General features: G+C 55.8%; 6 protein-coding genes across 6 annotated transcripts; 2 read left to right on the top strand and 4 right to left on the bottom strand.

The window, feature by feature from the left end:
- Nucleotides 1-463: 463 nt before the first annotated feature.
- Nucleotides 464-2079, bottom strand: GGS23DRAFT_159416 (uncharacterized protein). The gene is made up of 3 exons (XM_051511427.1): nt 1586-2079; nt 1125-1513; nt 464-1001 (listed from the first exon to the last, which is right to left on the bottom strand). The coding sequence occupies exons 1-3, from the start codon at nt 1742-1744 to the stop codon at nt 695-697; spliced, it is 855 nt and encodes a 284-aa protein (XP_051369953.1). The 5' UTR covers nt 1745-2079; the 3' UTR covers nt 464-694.
- A 1-nt stretch (nt 2080) lies between these two features.
- Nucleotides 2081-4445, bottom strand: GGS23DRAFT_612222 (FAD/NAD(P)-binding domain-containing protein; the record flags this gene model as incomplete). Its single annotated transcript, XM_051520469.1, has 4 exons — nt 2081-3109; nt 3163-3458; nt 3543-4128; nt 4293-4445. The coding sequence occupies 4 exons, from the start codon at nt 4443-4445 to the stop codon at nt 2504-2506; spliced, it is 1641 nt and encodes a 546-aa protein (XP_051369952.1). The 3' UTR covers nt 2081-2503.
- Nucleotides 4446-8957: 4512 nt separating this feature from the next.
- On the top strand, nt 8958-9406 carry GGS23DRAFT_598766 (uncharacterized protein; the record flags this gene model as incomplete). Its single annotated transcript, XM_051518831.1, has 2 exons — nt 8958-9144; nt 9291-9406. The coding sequence occupies 2 exons, from the start codon at nt 8958-8960 to the stop codon at nt 9404-9406; spliced, it is 303 nt and encodes a 100-aa protein (XP_051369951.1).
- Nucleotides 9407-9461: 55 nt separating this feature from the next.
- On the bottom strand, nt 9462-11371 carry GGS23DRAFT_159089 (ribosomal RNA methyltransferase MRM2). The gene is made up of 7 exons (XM_051511424.1): nt 10904-11371; nt 10756-10806; nt 10674-10700; nt 10326-10610; nt 10094-10222; nt 9782-9943; nt 9462-9722 (listed from the first exon to the last, which is right to left on the bottom strand). The coding sequence occupies exons 1-7, from the start codon at nt 11153-11155 to the stop codon at nt 9648-9650; spliced, it is 981 nt and encodes a 326-aa protein (XP_051369950.1). The 5' UTR covers nt 11156-11371; the 3' UTR covers nt 9462-9647.
- Nucleotides 11372-12449: 1078 nt separating this feature from the next.
- On the bottom strand, nt 12450-15385 carry GGS23DRAFT_159173 (uncharacterized protein). The gene is made up of 3 exons (XM_051511426.1): nt 15081-15385; nt 14691-14975; nt 12450-14627 (listed from the first exon to the last, which is right to left on the bottom strand). Exons 1-3 carry the CDS (start codon nt 15144-15146, stop codon nt 12888-12890), a joined length of 2091 nt encoding a protein of 696 aa, XP_051369949.1. The 5' UTR covers nt 15147-15385; the 3' UTR covers nt 12450-12887.
- A 144-nt stretch (nt 15386-15529) lies between these two features.
- Nucleotides 15530-17581, top strand: GGS23DRAFT_577695 (uncharacterized protein). The gene is made up of 4 exons (XM_051516942.1): nt 15530-16162; nt 16224-16321; nt 16375-16730; nt 16791-17581. Exons 1-4 carry the CDS (start codon nt 15812-15814, stop codon nt 16973-16975), a joined length of 990 nt encoding a protein of 329 aa, XP_051369948.1. The 5' UTR covers nt 15530-15811; the 3' UTR covers nt 16976-17581.
- The last annotated feature ends 1878 nt before the right edge of the window (nt 17582-19459 follow it).

Here is a 19459-nt window from a genome sequence, read left to right as displayed (position 1 = left end):
TGTTCCGCCCCGTCCGGTTCTGTGTCGTCGGGGCGCGGGGCGCGTGGCTCGCAGCGGCTGCGGCCGAGGACATACCTACGTACACATACGGCGGAGGCCGTCCTGCGTCTGTCCTGGTGCCCATTCGTCCCCCTCCCTGCTCCCCCTGGTAGCTAGCTGCCTGTACGTGTTTTGAGGTGGGCCTGCTCTTATCCCATAATCGTAGCATCCGCGAGGACTCTCGGGATCTCATGCCATTCAGGACCCCTCTGCCATATCGTCGCCGTCGTTGCTACTCCCGGCCTCGGTGTCAGGTTCTGATGGCAGGCCGCTCCTATACTCCTCCTCTCCCTATCTGTGTCATATTTAGCACTTCTATGTCGCTAGCCGTATGGGCGATATCTCGCCTGACCCTCGAAGATTCTCCCGAGATGGGGGCTTTGGGTATAATCGAATTCAAGGAGAATTCAAGGGGGGGCCGCTGCCCACGTGGGAAAAAAAACGAATAGATATGCGGTCGCTTCCCGTTGTGTCCGGCGCAGAGGCTTACGCGGTGTAGCTGAAACGCCGTCTCCGTCGGCGTCGGTACTTTGGCAATAATGTAATTCCCACCCTTGTTCTTCTCTTCCTTCTTCCCCACCCTTCCTCTTCTCCCCTCTCGTTGATTTTGTTCTGGCAAGCGGACGGCCCGGCCGGCTGGTGGACCGACATCCGTCTAGTCCTTCCTCTTCTCTCTCCTCGCGGCAGCGGAGTCCTTCTTGGCGAAGTACTCGCCGCTCTCGATCTGCAGGTCGACCTTGCTCTTCTCGGGCGCCGGCGGGAAGGGCGTGTACGGCTTCTTGGACTTGTCCGCCACCTTGAAGGGCTTGCGGCGGGTGCTTAGGGAGCGTTTCTTGAAGTTGGGCAGGAACCGGTCCCAGCTCTCGTTCGCCAGCTTCGGGTCCTTCTCGAGCTCGCGCTTGATCATGAGCTCCTTGACGTGGTAGATCGGGTGGATGTTGTGCATCGCGTCTTCTACTATTCTGTGGTTTTTGTCAGTGTGCTGGTTAGTCTCTCTGAGGAGGTAAAGGGGGGGGAAGGTGGCGAGACTGGAGACGAGAAAGGTGAGGGTCCGAGGAAGGGGAAGTGAGGTGGCATTGGCGTACCGCCGTAGTTCTTTTAGTCCTTTGTAGGGCCCGACGGCAGCGACGGTACTGCCTTGGACGAGGATATAGGTTTGCGTGAGCAGCTGCAAGGCCTTCAAGGTGGTTCCGTTGGGGCCTAGCAGCCGTTGGCGACGCTTGATGAATCGGTCCTTATTCGAGACCAGTCTCCGGATGCCGATAACGTCCATGGCCGTACCGTCCTCGAGGGCCTTCAAGGCTTGCGGGGCGGGCATGCTCCGGGCCAGAAGCTTTATTACGTCCCTAGCCTTGAGGATGGCGGCGGGGTCGAAGGTCTTTCGGGTGGTGTGGACGGACATGTTTCCGTCGATGAGATCGAGGGTGCAGGCGATGTGGTGAGTCTGGAGGGCGCGGGTGACGATGGGCCAGGCCTGGAAAGACAGAGAGCATCGTTAGCGGACCGAGCTCGGGACTCTGCGGGGCCGGTTTCTGGTTCGAATTACCTCTTTCAAGTACTGTTCGCGGTACCGGGGGAACAGCACCTTGAAGGAGGACTCCTCCGCGAAGGTGCCGCCGGCATTGTCCTCGGGAGTAAAGGGGACAGTACTCCAATGGTCGATGTCATCGGTATCCCACGGCTTGTCCTTTTTGTGGCGAGGCATGGCGTGCGCTGTGGCCCCGAGCCTGGAGGTTTCTGTGGGGGGTTATTCGCAAGAAATCCGCGTCGGGGTCCTGGTGAGAGAGAAGAGGAAGAAGGTCTTGATCGGTTGATTTCCATTTCTGAAGGCCTTAGGGTGGGCTGCTTTCTTTTTTTTCTTCTTTTTTCTATTATCAGGGACGGGGTTTGATAGGCTCGTTCTGATAAGTGCATTGCCAGTTTTTCCCCTTATCGGGGCGCGCCCCTCTATTAGGAGGTGGTTTCAGCTCACCCACGTGAGGCCGGTTGACACGCTCGGATTCCGTACCGTAGACGAAGATTGGGTACTTGAAAGGTACCCCGGAATGCCACAACCTAACGACTCATGTCAGGTATCTATTAGGTGCTTGGATGTATATACTAGCAAGAGCGAGGTAGGCTGGTATTTTCTGCTAGCAGCCGACAGAAATAGCCTCCTTTTCCATCTTCCTCTTCGTCTTGAGGCTTTCGGGATATTCCGGCGCGACGCATCCGACCTTTCGCGCTAAGACATATCCACTGCGTAGTCCTATATTCAGTGCAGGGCCTCGATCCGAGATACGGCATCTACCTATGTATCTCTGTTCTGCACTCCCTTGCCGCTAATCTACTCTGCTCCGCTCCGCTCTAATAAACGCAAGAACACGATGCGCACGCTGTTATTCATCGCACGGATAGTCCTTCACATCCCACCTTTGACGCCGCCGTATCTCGGCATAATGCTCTAACCCGCTCGTAACCGGCTTCACTGCAGCACTGTCGCGCCGCCCTTCTCCCTCGAGTACGCCTGCGCGATCCGCTTGCCGACCGACTCGCCGCTCCAGTAGGCGCCCGTCGCCGTACCGAGCGCCACGAACGGCGCCGTGTGTTCGCCTGCGAGCCAGAGGCCGCGGCCGGGGAGGCCCTCGCGCATCGCCTGGATGTCCGCGTCGCCCTCCTCGAGCCCGACCTGGAAGTTGCTGTAGCTGCCGCGGCCCGCGAGCTCGTCGTTGAGCCACTCCGTCGCGTAGCACCCCGTCGGCTGGCAGTCCGGCGACGCCGCGTCGTAGTGCGGTAACCGCGAGTAGTAGGGCCGGAACCACTCAACCAGGAAGGCCTCCTGCTTCTCCTTCGACCCCAGCCGCGCCAGCTCGCCCGTGATGAACCTCGACTGGTCGCCGTAGAAATAGTACAGCAGCGTTGGCTGCGCCGCTGAGGGTGTCAGCGAGGCTAGCTCCAAGAATTCCTGGTTCCACCGGTGCGGATTCGAGTCCGTCGCGTAGTTCGGTGAGAGCATCTGGCAGAACCCTTGCACCTCTCCGTCCCGAGGACGGTCGGAACGCCAGAATGCTTTGGGGAAGTTGATGTAGACCTGCAGGTTCGTTAGTACGGATCCACGGGGCCAGGCACGCTGGGAGACATCACCTTCTCGAGGCAGCCATAGCCTATATTGTCGATTGCCTTGGTTAGTCGCGCCGGCAACGCCGGTTCAAAGGTGCTTTGCGCGTGTCGTTTTAGCCAGCCGAGCGGCGCAGTGAAGACAACTTCGTCGAACTCGAAGGCCTCTCCGCCTTCGGTGTGAACCTTTAAGGGGCCACCCTCGTCGCTCGTACTCTGGACCTTGTTGACGATGGTTTCGTACTTGATCGTCGCGCCTTCGACGGCTGGTCTTGCCACCGCTTCGAGAATCTTTTGATAGGTATCTGCACAGAACAGGTTCTCTACGCGTCTGTTAGCACGTCCCTTTTTAAGTCATACGTTAGGGGTGAAGGGAAGGGAAAAAAGGAGAAAACATCCTCACTCACCGCCGTCTATGCACTCTTCCAGCCAGAAGAATTTAAGGCTCTGGGTAAAGATGTGACTGCCGACGAAAGCCCCCCAAGACTCGGCGACCTGGTAGACGATTTTCCTCTTTTGTTCGAAGTCCGGATCGGTGTCTGGTATCCTCCTGGGGACCTCCCTCTCGAAGAAGTTCCAGAGGCTCTCGTCGGGGCTGATCGTCGCCGAGTGGTTATTGCTGTGGCGGAAGGCATCTGCGATGATGTTCCACATGGTGGTCGAGTGGGCCTCGGCGTCGGAGAGAGGTAGTTGATTGCCCGCCTCGTCGAAGACGGAACTTCGCTCGTCCCATGACCCTACCGCGGTCTTGGTCTCCTTTGCGAGATCTAAGATAGGGTTGTCGTTGGTGCCGTGGATCCAATTCGGGCCAGCATCCACGAGGTGGCCCGACGGTAACCTCGATTGGCACACGCGACCCCCCAGCCGATTCCGGCCTTCGAGCAGAGTCACGTCGAATCCGTGCTGGAGGAGGACGTCGGTGCAGCGCAGGCCGGCTAGACCAGCTCCGACGACGACGATATGTGGCTTGCGACCGGGATTCCGAGCTCGGCGCTGTGACACGAGTGAGTCTGGGACACATATCGTTGGGGTTCACTCATCTGAGTAACACTATGAGGAGACAGGGCCGCATCTAGCCGGTATACTACCTAACAGATCACCGATGGGTGCCTCGCTCACATGATAAACCCAAGAGCTTCAACTCAGGCAATATATACCTCTCCAATCTTATGCTCCAGGTTCGGCACCGGCTCCTGCGTTAGGTTGCCCATGTCTACGACGCTGTACTGGCGACAGGTCTTGAGGTCGCTCCACACGCGAGAGAAAGCTCGTTGGGAGGTACTGGTGAAGGAGATCGAGTAAGCATCCATGTTTTCCTACGTGATCAAGTATTCCCAAGAATGCTCTGGTTGATAGTTTCACTAGCAATACTGCAGAAAGTGACGGGCCGGGTTTGGAGGTAGGCAGTGAGTGAGTGATGAAGGTATGGCGAGCGTTGGGAGAGGAAGAGATGAAAGAAAACTAGCGGATGGGTAGGGTAAGATGGGGGAAAAGCTCAGAATGACACTCGGGTGTTGCGAAATAGGGATATATAGGTGGGAACAGGGGGGGGGGGGTGGAGAGAATGGGGAACCTGGAACAAAGTGCTGAGGTAGGTAGGTCTAGTTTTAGGAGGTGGAGATGACTAGAACGAGATAGCCGAAGGTAAAACGGAAGGGTAGGCTACGGTCAAGGCGGCGTGGATGGATTGATAAAGCGAAGCCAAAATCCAAGCATGAGAAGGGGAGAGACACCGACGGTATAGGATGTTTGCGAGCCGGCCGCTGGTATGGTAGAGCAGGGGGAGAGGCGCGGTGCGTGCGTGACTCGGTACTTGGTCGACCCCTGACAACAGCGCATACGTGTAGAGCACAGGCGGAGACGTAGGTGCTTGGCGCGATAGGATAGGGAGCTCTTGCGGAAGAGAGGTGGAGGTTGATAGAGAGAGATAGAGAGAGATAGGGACCGGCCAGGTGTAGCGCAGAGTACGGCAGCGGGGAGACGTTGGCCGGGAGGAAAGGGAGGGGAGGTCGAGATAGCTTGGCGCCACATGCCACATCCTGAGGGCCGACCTTGCAGATGCTTAGTTATCAGCCGGAGGGGAGGGTCTGGGACTAACGAGGCCAGCCTGCGGCCGGTCGATTGGTAGGCAGCCAGTCCGGGAGCAACCCCCAGACTAGCACGCCGAGAGGGGGGGACGTCTGATTGGGCGGGGAGGACGACTCGTGGGACGGCTGACGGGATCGGTCTGGACGTGGGAACACCCATCCGGACCCCTCGAGCGCTCTGCTGGGCAAGTCATTGGCGTCGACGGGACGGCGGGGGATGGAGCCGACACAGGTCGGGATGGTAGTGTGGACAGGTATGCATACCGTAGGTACGTGCTACGGTATGTGCGTGCCCACGTGTGGGTAGGTAGGTCTAGGTAGGTATGTGCTCGTACCTTGGCAGGGCTCGCAGGATGGTGCGAACGCGTTGAGTTTTCATCGAGACGTCTCGGGAAGATGCTTTGTCGAGGCTCGGGTGGATGCGAGGCAAGTTAAAAATGGTGACCAGTCTGGTGTTTGGCACTTGAGCGATGTGTAGGTAGGTATATTAAAATTATGGCGCAGCGCCGGCGCTCGCGGGGGGGGAGGCTGCTGACGGGTTCGGGGTTATCGGGGGGAGAGCGGACCAGGCTCTAACCCGCAACCTACCTCTTAAAATTGCGCCAGATTCTCCCGAGGGATTTCTTTCTCTGGACCTCGAGGAGGCCGGGGATGAGGCTGCACTGGTTCGGGTGTGTATACGAGATAGGTAGGTATGTGTATGCTACGTATACCTCTAGGTATATACCTGCAAGTAGGTAGGTATATCATACGATGCACGTAGGCATATATGGATACATCTTCTGGAGCTGTCCCGCAATACGGGTGCGGTAACACCCCCGACCTTGACATGGGAGCCAGACAGATCCGATGCGCGGGCAGCCCTCATCCAGCGTCATACAGCCAGTCGGAGCGGCCCGATATCCGTTATCGCCCCTACCATTGGGCACAGGTAGGCAACCTGAGGTACCTACCTGGTAACCCTAGGTACCTAGGTGCTCCCCTACGGAGTCGCATAGCTACAACTGGGAAAAAACTCCACTTTTCCGTACGTACACCCTAGGGGTATGGTAGGTAGGAAGGTGCAGGTTGAATATTCAATTATACGTAGGGAAGGAGCTACCCTCTGGTTGGGTCGGCTAATAGGTAAGCTAGACTACCCCTTCGCAAGCTAGGTATTTTATATAGGTTTATATATAAACGATTTATCCCTATAAAAAACCGAGAAAAAATCAGAAAAATCGAAAATTTACTTACGTAATTAATTAGCTTAATTAAAGTAACATATAAACTTTTCGAATTTTCTGCTTACTAATATAAGAAGTTATATACGATTTAAGGTTTTTTAAAATTACGTTAATAGCTTCTTATATAATTTATTAATAACCTTATTAACTATACTTATATCGATATATTTACCTATTTTTTTTACGGTAATAAAGTAGGTCTATTACCTAATACTTTATTTTATAAATAAAAAAATGACTAGTATTAGGTAATCTTATTTTTATTCTTTATTTCCATTTTTATTTAATTCATTATTTTAAGAAAACTACGTTTTTAAATAGGTTAAAACTTTTTAAAATCGTATCTATTTTTATAGTAAGAATTCTACCTTTTTAACTATCTTCTTTTTTTATATAAAGAGGTTCTAAAAAAGAATATTAAAAATTAACGTTTTTAAGACTTAATTAATTTAAAAAAAAGTTACGTAATCTTAATTATTATTTTATTTATATTATAAAGGATTAGGTAATAGACCTACTTTATTACCGTAAAAGAAATAAGTTAAGAGGCTAATATAAAGTATAGTTAATAGATTTATTAATAAATTATATAGTAAATTATTAATATAGTTTTAAAAACCCTTAAATCGTAAATAATTTCTTATATTACTAAGCGAAAAATCCGAAAAGCTTATATATTAATTTAATCTAGTTAATTAATTACGTAAGTAAATTTCCGATTTTTCCGATTTTTTTCCGGTTTTTTACGGTAATAAATCGTTTATATATAAACCTATATAAAATACCCGCCTCGCGAAGGGGTAGCTCGGTAGCCTATAACTCTATTCGTACATATACAAGCTACTACGAATATAATATGAAGCTATCGGGGACTTGCATCAAACATACATACCTCCTCCTATTGGGGGCGTATGTGTAGACGATAAAACTGGGGCGTTCGACCGAAAAGTGGAGTTTTTTCCCAGTTGTAGCTATGCGACTCCGTACTCCCCTCCCCTTTCGCTTGCTGCACTTCTCCCTACTGCATGTTAAATTTCCACTGCACATGACATAGACGTCTCCTCCGTGCAATATCTCGAGCGCGACGAACGTGTGTGCGGTCGGATGACGCCCAACAAGTAGGCGTGCCCGTCCCGTCTCCCTGGGTTCGAGCGGTATCGGAGCCGGTGAGACAGGGGAGCGACGGGAGAGAAGCGGCGCCACGAGGCCGCCCCGGCGAAAGAGCGGTCATGGCCTCGAGTTATCCTGCCTCCCTGCCTTGCCTTTGCCTGGGGCGGCTTCGCGTCTGCTGGCTCTACCTACTCGTAGAGCAGGTGGTCGGCGGGGACGACGTCCACCACGTGGTCTGGCGAGCGCAGGATATTCCCGCGCTTGCTGCCGCCGCCCCGTCGAATAGCGGCCCCCGCTTTAGGTACAGCAGGGGTCGGGAGAAAACACGCAATTGCGCGCCGCCGACAGCTGCGAGAGCGGAAAGGGAGAGAGGGGGGGGGAGGCTTCACTTACCTACTGCCTACCTCTTAGCTGACCGCCGACGTGTCAGCTAAGGGTGCCAACTAGAGACCCGCGCTTCATCGCGGGGTGTCTATTCTGGCTCCGAAGGTTTCCCAGACCCGGAGGCGGTGACGAAGAGGAGGGCAGCGCCATCCTTCCTCCCTCCCTCGCCGCGACCCCATTTCCCTCAGACCCCGACGCCTTGCGCTTCGCGCCCAATGCGGAGAGCTCTCTGGCGACACGGACAAGGATGCATCAACTGATAGCGCGTGCTGGCGTGCGGAAAGGAGAGGGAAGCTGCATCTATGACACGGGACACCCAGCTTCAAGATAAAGGCAAGTTGCCGACATATTCTACCGCCTCTACTAGTTTTGGTGCACGCCTGTTACAGACGGAGGAGGGCTTGCTCAGGGCTATCGAAGAAGCCGCCCCGGGAGGAAACAAACCAGCGCCTCTCCCTGACGAGCGTACATAGAGCTACGCACGATCTGCGTCAGAATAACAAGCAATTCATGAAACTAGCGTGGGCTAATGCTGCCAAGAGGTGAGTTGAGGACTACCCCCCGGCAATGTCGCCGAGTAGGGTCTCTATCACGGGAAATAATAAGTTCGGTCGGTTTCTGAGACGGATGGGTTCTTCGAAGCAGCCATATATCATGGGTATATACGGTAATTCAGCGGCCATCCTGGGGGCCTCCCGCCCCGTCCAACCCCATAAATAGGACAGACATCGGAGATGAGATGAGAAGGAACTACCCGGTATGTCGTGTCCAAGCAGCTTCAGCTACGCCTGTCCGCGTATCCGTCCGAGGTTCCCGACGGGAAGGGCGGCGTGATAGCAAGCCGCACAAAGTGACACGATGTCACCTCTTTTCCCGCGTCGCAGAGGCTTAGACCCGAGGGGGAAACAGGTCATTTTAGGATAGGGCATCCCACATCTACTATACACCTTGACTCCCCCTCAGTCCATCTTGCCATTGCCCTGGGGAAAGCAAGCAGGCAAGACAACGAACAACCATGCACCTCCTCGCCCTCGCAATGGGCGTCCTCGTTGCCTCGACCGTACGGCTCGCGTCGGGGGCGTCAGTCCCGGCCGGCACGACTACTATCGCCGATCCCTCGCTCGGCGACGACGGTCTCGTGTGCATCCCGTTCGAGGACCCACGATGCTGCGTCGACCAGCCGGTGTGCCAATGCGACGACGGTGCGTCCCTTTCCTTCCAGCTGTTCGATCCAGTCTTGACCCCACACCACGCCCCGCTGAGGATGACAGCAATAGGAATAGGTAGCGATAGGTGTGGTAAGAGGAGCCTACGTATGAAACGGATCAACTAATGGGTGTGCGCACAGGCACATTCTACGACGCGAACCCGAACCCAGCCGGGCTTCAGAGGCTCTGCGCGCCCCCCATCGGCGAGGGGTACGGGGACGTGCCGGAGAGTCTACCGGGCTGGTGCTGCGTGTGAGTCGGGACGGCGCGGCGAAGGTGCGCTGAGGGCAGGCGGGGCGGTCCAGGATGTTCTGGGCGCAAAGACGGGTAGGGCGAGGGGTACTAATAAGGTGGCCGAGGCGGCTGGTGAGACTGCGCTTTGCAAGCGTACCGTAGAATATACAGGGCTTCCGATTCTGGTCCGCCTATAGTACAGTACACGCGCAGTGTAATGGTGGTAATACAACGGGTCTCCCCTCGTCTGTGTGCGCGATAGACTACGTGTCATCGATGTTTTCAAGTATGACCGCGCCCTTCCTGCTCTGCGCCACGAAGTACATCTCCTTCGAGTCCTGATGCAGCGTGTAATCAGCGCCCGAACGATTGCGCGAGTTGTAGCATCAGCACTTACCGGTCTCGACGAATATGGCTTCTCGCGGTGAACCCTTGTGAAGAGCTTCTTCAGTTTCCCCTCCAGAACCTTCTCCTCGTTGCCCTGGTAGAACTTGCAGACGAAGTGGCCGCCGGCACGGAGGGTGTCGTTTGCGAATTTGAGAGCGGCGTTGCATAGGAGCTACGAGAGACACGATCGTGGTGAGCAGGGGGGGATTCAGCACCCAAAAAAAAAGAAAAAAGAAAGAAAGAAAACGTAGCGGGTTAGGGTTGTTTGGCCGCGGATAAGCGGTCCAGAAGAAACTAGGGAAATCTGGCGATACACACATACCATGCTTCCTGCGTGGTCGCGACCGTTGTTGCCGCTCACGTTCATCAGCCTATAATACGCGTTATCCAATGTCCTGCTGGGATAACCGGTAGCTCGTGCCCAGGGTGCCCACATGTCGCTTAGAATTACCTGTAAGATGAACAGATTTATATAGTCAGCTTTCTAAGTTCGGCTTGGGTTACGAGAAGATGGCCGCGGGAGGAGGAGGGTGGAGGTAGCGCAGGACCCGTACATCAACAAGTCTTCCATCATTCGCCGCGCCGTCCCCGTGGTCGGCCGAGTCGGCACGTTCGGTGTCGATGTAGCTCGGCCGGTCGGAGATGATGCTCCCTCCTTCTCCGCCGGGCACACCCAGATCCGGTGCCGACGGAAATTCCACGAGGTAGTCTTTCAGGAGCTTCTGGACACCCTCCTTGCGGAAATCCCCCTGGAGGGTCGAGACACCCTTCGGTGGTTGGGCCGGGATCATGTCGACGCCGACGACACGGCCGTGGGGTTTGACGAGCTCTACAGCGACCTAGTATCGGATGAGTGAGCCGAGAGCTGGTACAGAGGCAAGTCTCGGCAGCGCCATCCATACCTGCGACCAGCTACCGGGGGCGTAGCCCTGCTCTCGCTTTAGCACGGCAAGCCAGCCATGAGGGTGGTAGGTAATGGCGTACGAGGTCGATCACGGTCTGTCCGCTCTTGAACAACTTGTACTTGGAATCCATCTGCGCACCATCAATACACGTGACCTGGCATATCCGCATGCGGGCGCGAAGAAGAAGAAGAGAGGAGGGGCCGGGGAGGACGGGGAGGGCAACTCGCCTCGATCAGTTTGAAGGCGGCGCGGCTCTTGAGTGAGGCGACCTTGGCGGCACGGCCGTACCAGTCCCGGGCCTGCCGCTGCTTCCACTGCGAGCTCGACGCTGAAGAGGCAGCGCGCGCGCACCCCGGCGGCGCGGTATACCGCCAAGGGGTGCTCGGGGCGACGGCGGCTGCCGCCAAGGATAGGTAGGAGACGGCAAGGACCCGCGCGAGCCCGCCGCGAGACGTCGTTATCCTCGCCAGCGCTCGCATCGACGCTGTGAGGTGGAGGGAGGGGGGTTATTCGGAGACAGTTATTCGCTATCCCATGTCCGGGGACGGCAATTTGCGATACAATATTTGCGATAAAAGGAGACGAGGATGGGGCCATCTAGTGGGTCGGGACTAAGAGGTGTAGTAGCAGTAGAGGCGGAAGTTACCTAATATTTTTGGAGATTGACGAAGCTCTACGATATGCAATTACTGCGCTTAAGCGTTAAATGGTGACGTCTTGATAGCGAGGATGAAGCTCCGTCAAGAGGTACACCGGCATTAATCCCACTTCCTTTTTTCTCCTTATTTCGTTGGATTTACCTCGCAAGAGGGATAGGCAAGATTGAGCGGATCAAGGCAGTGGTTTGGCTACTTGTTGACCCGACTATCTAACGGATCAGTTGCTATCAAATAGAACAGCATATTCCCGGATACTTACCTATGGCGACAACTGACTCCAGAGAGGTCCTGGGAGACTCGGCTGATCCTAAACGACGCTCGGATTCGCGCAGCTTGAGGTGTGCACGTACCAACGCGCTGGACAGAGATATCCCAATAGTTTGGTCCAGGTTAAGACTGGGACGGGTGGCCAAGAGGACTGATCAAGCTCGACAGTGAGTTCCATGATGGCTGCAGGATTCCCGCGTCGAAGGAGGCCAGCTTTGTTGAGCTCCGTTGCGCAGAACCCCGGGGATTGCCCACATATATAGCCGCCTGCTCTCCGGCGGGTCTGCGCTATAAGCCTAGGTGATCGTAGGACTATCTCCATCCCCAACCTGGCTTGCATCGTCATCTCCTCGTCTTGCTTTTCGGCAATGCCTGCATAAGTAAGACCTCGTATGCCCGCACATATCATCTCGTCTTCTGCGCTGGCGTGTATCTGTTCGCGGGCCTCGTGTCGACCGCCGCGCACCTACATACGCTCCACGTCTGCCTCACTTCCGCGGCGACTAACCCGCAGCTCTCGCTCAGCTGCTTGTTCCTGCCTAACCAGGCTACCTGGAAGGACAGCATGACCCTCGGCCTGCATTTCAGCTTCCAGTGGGAGTTCTGGGGCACCTTCGTCGCCTCGCTCTTCTGGTGTTGGGTTGCCACCTACGATCTCTTACGGCTACTCGGCAGACCGAGCTTGGCACAGCTCATACAGGCCGCGCTGGGTATTGGGTTCGTTACGCTAATAGGCGGACCCGGGACCGCGATGGTTTCCGTCTGTAACCAGAGGGAGGATCGGCTCGTGATGATCGAGAGCGGTGTGAAGGGAACTTGGAATAAGCCTAAGGAAGCGTGGGCGTTTACATACCTACGTAACGATTCAACTCAAGAATTGATTCGACCATATCCTTTCTACAACGGATCTCTCGACGGCTTTACGTAGCCGAGACGCTCGTAGCTAGTCGCAGCTATATGTAAATCGACAGGAGAACCCCGCCGGCGTCCACAGTCAAATATTCATTTAGAGGAAACACATCTGAAATAAGGCCTCGTGTAGAGTGCGCAGTGTGACATACCCAGACTGATGCAGTCGAGCCTATGCATTATGCCTACAGCCTATCCCAGTCCGTGATGTTAAAGAGAGAAGACAGCCGTTGCCGGGGAAAAAAAAAATACAATAACGCCTATATATGCACAAGAACCATATCCTTGCCCAACCTCCCGATGCCCATGTGAAAATAATCTGTTACCCGGGCCATCCATCCGGCCGCTCATCGGCAGCCTAGTCGACGCCCGCCCATCATGCCAGGAAACTAGCGCCGACACCTCTGCGGTCTTTCTTGAGGGGCGAGAACGAGAGCCCGCCGGCGAAGGCGCTGCGCTGCGCGCCGGCAGCCGGGGCCTTGCCCGGGGCGCGCTTGGCACCGAGCTGGACCTTGGCGGGCTTGCGGGCGGGGGGCAGGGGGGCCTCGCCGTCGTCGCGCGCCTCATCCTCATCGTCGTCGTCGTCGTCGAACAGCGTCTTGGCCGCGCCCAGAACCTTGCGCTTCTTCTTCTTCTGCTGCGGCGGCTGCGGCTCGCCGCCTGCCGCCGCGTCCAGCGGTAGGTCGAAGTTGAACTTGACCGTCGCCGCCTTGTCCGGGGGCGCCGCCGAGGCTGACTTCTCGCGCCTCGGGGCCGCCGCCTCCGCCTCCGCCTCGCCACCCTCGTGGCTGCCCGCGCCAGATCCCTCCTCCTCCGCCACCTTCTCGAGCTCCGCCGCCTTCGCCTTAACCGTGCGCTTCCGCGCCGCCGGCTGCGAGTTCTTCTTCGCCGACGGCGCGTCCGAGAGCACCTTCTTCGGCCGGCCGCGGGCCTTGACTGCCGGCGGCCTCGGCGCCGGGGCCTCGGCACCGGGGAGAGCCGGCTCGCTCGCTTCGCCCTGCTGTGCGGTTGCAGGCTCGGGCGTCGGCGACCCGGCGGCTTCAACTGGAGGAGCGGCAGCAGCGGCGGCCTCGGTAGAGGGGGCCCCGTCGTCAGTCTTGGGCGTGTCCTCCATGATGCTCCGGGTGCGGTTTAGGAAGGGGGTGATGGAGAAGGCAGACTTCTCGCCCACGAGGGTCGGCTCGAAGACGCGCTTCTTAAGCGCGCGCCGCGCCCTCGTGGTGTCGTCGGCGCCGGGCGTCTGGATCTCGATGTAGGTGAAGTCGTCTGTGGCCATGTCTAGGGGCTTCCGCTTGTGGAGCGCCTGGGGCCGGCCGAGAGTCTTAGTGACGTCGTCGAGGGCCGAAGAGCGCGACTGGGCCTTCCGGAGCTCTTCTTGGCATTGCTTGAGCTGGTCCCGGGTTTCGCGCAGCTTCGCCTTGAGCCTCTCCATCTTCTTCTCCAGCTGGTCGTTTCGCGTGTCGGCCTCTGATACCGCGACGTGGGTCTCGGTGCGGATCTTCGCATTCGCCTTCTCCTGCGACTCCAGATTTATTCGGAGGGCCTCGAGCTGGTCTCGGAGCTCGTCGTCGGCGCTTCTGCTGGCCTGGCTCTTCTGCAGCTTTTTCGCCGAGAGCTTCGCGGCCTGCAGTTCCTCTTCCAGCCTTTCCTTGTTCTCTTTTTCTTCTCTCAGCTGCCTCTGGGCGTCGTGCAGCTTCTTTCGCAAGTCGGCCTCCTGCTCCCGCGTGCTGTCCTGCTCTTGCAAAGCGAACTGATGCGTGCGCTTCTCCTGTTCGAGCTGGTCCTCTACCCTCTCGCGCGCCGCCTTCTCTGCGGCTAGACTCCTTTCTGCATCGCGCAGCTTCTTCCGGAGCTCGTCCTCTACGCGATCGTTGCTCTCGCGCTTCTGCATCGCACGCTTTGTCGCCTTCTTCTCGTTGGCAAGCTCGGCCTCCAGAGTGTCGACTTGACGCTCCAAAGCCAACTTCTCAGTAAGTGTTGCTTGCTGGTGATTTACCTGGGATCGCAGGTGCTCTATCTCGGGCTTTAGAACAGCTAGTTCACGAGCGAGGGAGAGCTTCTCAGAAAGAAGATTGGATGATTGCTGTGTTGCGCCATTCATCGCTTCCAGTTCCGCCTAGACCACGGTATTGTTAGTACCACTCTACGCTTTTCTATGCACTCGGGGCATTTCGGGTACCTTCAAATTGGCGTATTCTCGCTCCTGTTTTTGAAGCTGCTTCTCCTGCGAGCGGATCACGTCCATCTTAGCGTCGATCTGGGCGCCTAAGTCATCACACTGGGCCGCGAGTTGCGCGTTTGCATCGTTGTTCTGGGCTATCTGGTCGCCGAGCGATGTGTTTTCGTCTCGCAATGTCAGAATCCGGACCCGCAGCCGACGGATATCCTCGTCCTTGTTTAGGAGCTCGGTTTCGCTTGTATTACTCTGGTGCTTCAACTCCAGGTCATGTAATAAATCCTTTTGCTGTTGTACATGATACCGATTAGCGGTGATGCCGAGGAGAGGGTGACGCGATAGTAGAACTAGATTCGTTCAATGCCGCAAATGGCCGACTCGATCGCTACGTACCTTGTCACCGTCGTCCATGTTTATTTGCACTTCGCCGGCCGTGGCAGTCTTAGTAACTCTACTCATTCAGGGAGATGCGTCGTATACTGGGGAGAAATGCAATGCTGCGGGGGATCCGATGGTTCAATGGAATTCTGTCTACCTGGATCCTTCAGGAATACTGGAAATAGATAGATTCCTGGCTCGGTATGTGTAGATAGGATAGAAGCGACGGTGATCTGAAGTTTGCGTGACGACAATGAACTGACCGGGAAATGCAGAAAGGGGGGGAATTGGGAGGGAAGCGAAAACGAGGTGTGGCCATGTTTGGTGGGCGAGTTGGCACGTCAACAAAATACCAGATCAGGATTAGTGGTTCTCAAGGCTTTACGTCGGCCCGTGACGGGTGGGGCGGGTATCTCCACTGTTACGGGGGAGCTGTCGTCTGGCCGCTTGGCTGGTAACATTCAGGCACCTGCTAGCTGATACGTACCTGGTGGCGCACTGGCCTGAGACATGCCCACCACTTTAGGTAATCAGCCAGCTGTTACCCCTGCAGCAAATGAATCTGGAGAGGAGCTCCGCCAGAACTACAATTGAGGACACCTTTTTGTTTGAACCACCAAATCGACGACGACTTCTGCCGCAACCTTCAATTCCCTGTCACGTCCTCAACGTCGTCAGGTGTGCCTCCGCACAAAACACTAGAAGGTCGCATCCTCTTGACAAGGCCTCTGTGCAGAATCGGCACCATGCGTTGGTCCTCTCTCCTGCTCCCCCTCGCCCTTCCCTTTGTCGCCCACGCTGCCAAGAAGTCGTCCTCCGTCGACCGGTTCGGTGATTTCTACACCAAATCGCAGGCCTCGTCCCCGTTGAAGCTTGCCGACGCATCCTACAAGAAGCTTACCTCGGCGCCGCGGGACTACTCGGCTGCCGTGCTCTTGACGGCTTTGGATGCGCGCTATGCTTGTCAGCTCTGCACCGAGTTCCACCCGGAGTGGGATATACTAGCTAAGAGCTGGGCCAAGGGCGACAAGAATGGCGACTCTCGTTTGCTATTCGGAACCCTTGACTTCACCAATGGGAGGGACACATTCTTATCCGTATGCGAGAGCGCCGATCGCAGTAACTAGGAATACGGGAGCTAACACCGCAGTCGTATAGCTTGGCCTTCAAACCGCCCCCGTGCTCCTCCTGTTCCAACCCACTACCGGCCCGCACGCCGTCGCGGTGCCCGATCCGATCCGCTACGACTTCAGCGGGTGAGTTGGCCATCCCAATAAGCCTCCGTTGTTGGATGCTGAGTGATTCGTAGCCCGCAAACCGCCGAGAACGTTCATGCCTGGCTGGCCCGCCACCTCCCCGATCGACCCCACCCGCCGATTCACCGACCGGTCGACTACGTCTCATGGGTGGTGACCATCGTCGGCGTCCTTGGCGCTCTTGCTGCTATCTCGAGGGCCTGGGCGTACATCCTACCCGTCATCCAGAACAGCAATGTCTGGGCGGCTGGAAGCTTGATTGCCATTCTCCTATTCACGAGCGGCTACATGTTCAACAATATACGCAAGGTGCCGTACGTGACGGGTGACGGGCGCGGCGGCATCTCGTACTTCGCTCCCGGATTCCAGAGCCAATTCGGACTCGAAACGCAGATCATCGGCTTCTTGTGTACGTACTCGACTGGTCTCTCGCTTCCACGTTCGAGCCTCCTGCTGACCGAAATACTAGATGGCGTTCTCTCCTTTTCCATCATATTCTTAACCGTTAAGGCGCCCAAGATACGAGATGTCAAGGTCCAGCAAGTCACGATTATTATCTGGGGCGTCGTCATGGTGTTGACGTACAGCTTCTTGCTCTCCCTCTTCCGGGTGAAGAACGGTGGCTACCCCTTTAAGCTACCGCCTTTCATGTAGACGTAGTCCTCACGTTGTCGAGGAGCGATATTCGGAGTGATGGATGGCTGCTGCTGCCACGAATTGCCGACTCCGTGTCATGCATATAGAGGCGGTAGGACAGGGTACAGTGGGCTCGGCCCAATTAGACACGAGGCTAGGGACCTGGACGACGAACAATAGAAATGAAGAAAGGAAATTCCGCCAAGTCTTGTGCATATTGAAAACACATGCGTATGCTGTGTACTCTCTCTGACCATGACAAGTTGGCTCAAGTTTGGGTCCTTTTTAAGGATTCGGAACAGGTTCCCCCCCCGTTCCCCCCTGGAGTTAAAGACGAGTTGCAGAGACGGCTGTCAAACTTCCGCTCTCTAAAAAGTCTAGCGAAATATTGTTGTCGAGGACACGCAGGGCCCGTCCTATGGATATGCTGTCTCGGGTATGGGAATCGGGGCTCGAGTGGATTTGTTATAGATAACGGGTAGAAGCAAATAAAAGGGAAGCAGGTATGGATTTGATGGATCTAGCGCAGATATCGGAACGCGCAACTCATTACGTAGTATTATTATTGGATCGGTTGAGCGAGTTACCTCTTACTACGAGTACTAAGTGGTTGTTGTCTTGCCGTCTGACACGTGAAGTCTTGACTCAGCAATCCCTGGAATCGCCAGGGCGGTTAGCTCCATGTAGGAGTAGGCATGGCATTGCCTGCGGTCAACAACACGATGCATCCATCCGTCTGCATCTGTCTCCTGCAGCTGGTTCCACATTTCGGGACGACGGGGGATACCTGATATGTTGTATCTGCCCGTCGTCTCTGCACGTTGTGGCCGTATGTCGAATCGGCAGGTATGCTGGATCTGCGCGCGCGCGCGTCCGTATGTATGTACGTACTACATGGTGTATAGGGCATCCTGGGTCCGTAGGCTCCCAAGGGCGATGAGCAATTCGGTGACCAAGCTGCGACCCCAGCCGCGTGAAGGCGGCGGCGAGGCCGACCTTTGGCCGGCCGGGTTACTCCGCAGCATGCAGTTGAGCAATATCCCGGCTGATGCCTACAGGGCGACGGCCTATAGAGGACGAGACCGGGTGGGAGTCAATTCGAGGAGTCGCAAAAAGACGTGGAAGGGGAACCAGCCAGCCTATGGGAACCGGCTCAGATATGAGGATGACACAACCGACGGAGCGCCCAGGCGTATACATTTAGATAGATGCCTCACCTACACAGGTAGATATACCACGTAGTGCGTATACGTGGTAGAGATAACGTGCATGGAGGCCGTCCGCGAGGTATTAGGTGGAGGATTGTGAATGGACCGGTGGCTCGAGTTGGTCAGCTGGGCTACCTAAAGCAGGTAGCGATCTAACGCAACGGTCTCCCACACCTCCTGCCGAAGGACGAGCACCCGGCCGGCGAGTCACGCCTGCCATAGGTACTTGTCAGGTACAGCTTGGGATGTTGAAGGAAGGGAGGAGGACGCAGGTAGGTACCTAGGTAGATGTTTTTGGTTTGATTTTTAAAACTTGTATTTTTGTGGTTATCCCGAGCATAGATTTTGTATGGGTATATGGTTATAAGGAGCAGCAATGGCGCAACCGAATAGCCCCCCTTCACACTCACAAGCGCGCGCACCGCGTACGGTGATGGTTGCGTAGGTAGGTATGTACCTACGATGTATATGGCACATTAGGCATGTCAACTAGGTACCTAGGTAGGTAGGTACCTAAGGTATTTTTAGGTTCATTGTCTGGGTGCCCAAGGTGCATCTTCGATTTACACGTACATATAGCCTCGGATGCGACGCAAATGCTGTCAATATAGCATCGTGAGCACAGCGGTATATCGATAATGCTGCGGACGGACTTGGGATGGGGGGGGTACTGCGTGCGGGATGGATCAAATGACACACTCAGATGCCCTGCCTCCCGTGCCGAGACTCAGAGGTACCTACCTAGGTACCTACCTAGTACCTACATGTCTGCTATACGCATAGGTACCAGGTACACACCTCCTAGGCAACCTAACCTGAGGGTGGGGTGGAAGGCAGGTGCATACATTAGCAGTCCATACAAACCGTGCATGCGGGTAGGCGCAATTATGTATGCGGCGCAGAGGCTGCCGCTTAATGTGCCTTGATGCCTGCCTAGGTACCTATGTAGGTAGGTACATCAGGAGGTATCTCCCGCGGTACCTCCTACTACCGGTAATTCATCGCCGCCAGTACCTGCCTGGTGGGAGGTTCCTGAGAATGGACGTCGATACGGGGGATCGACAAGGCGCCCAGGTAGGTATCGGGAGGTACTCAACCGAACCTGCCCAGCCCAAGGCGCGTGGTGTTGCATGAAGACAGTTACTTCGAGGTACATCTCGCACACCGAGGCTGCCTTCACGCTGCAACTTGCGTCTCCCACCAGAGCAGGCCCAGCAGACCCTACCTCCTAATCATCCGGAACGCGGACCCCATCTGTCGTCATCCACCGCCGGGTCGATATGATATATGTTGT

This window comes from Durotheca rogersii (assembly GCF_024521655.1).
Source record: "Durotheca rogersii strain YMJ 92031201 chromosome Unknown GGS23scaffold_19, whole genome shotgun sequence".
NCBI classification, from domain to species: domain Eukaryota; kingdom Fungi; phylum Ascomycota; class Sordariomycetes; order Xylariales; family Xylariaceae; genus Durotheca; species Durotheca rogersii.
This window is presented reverse-complemented; position numbering and strand designations above follow the sequence as displayed.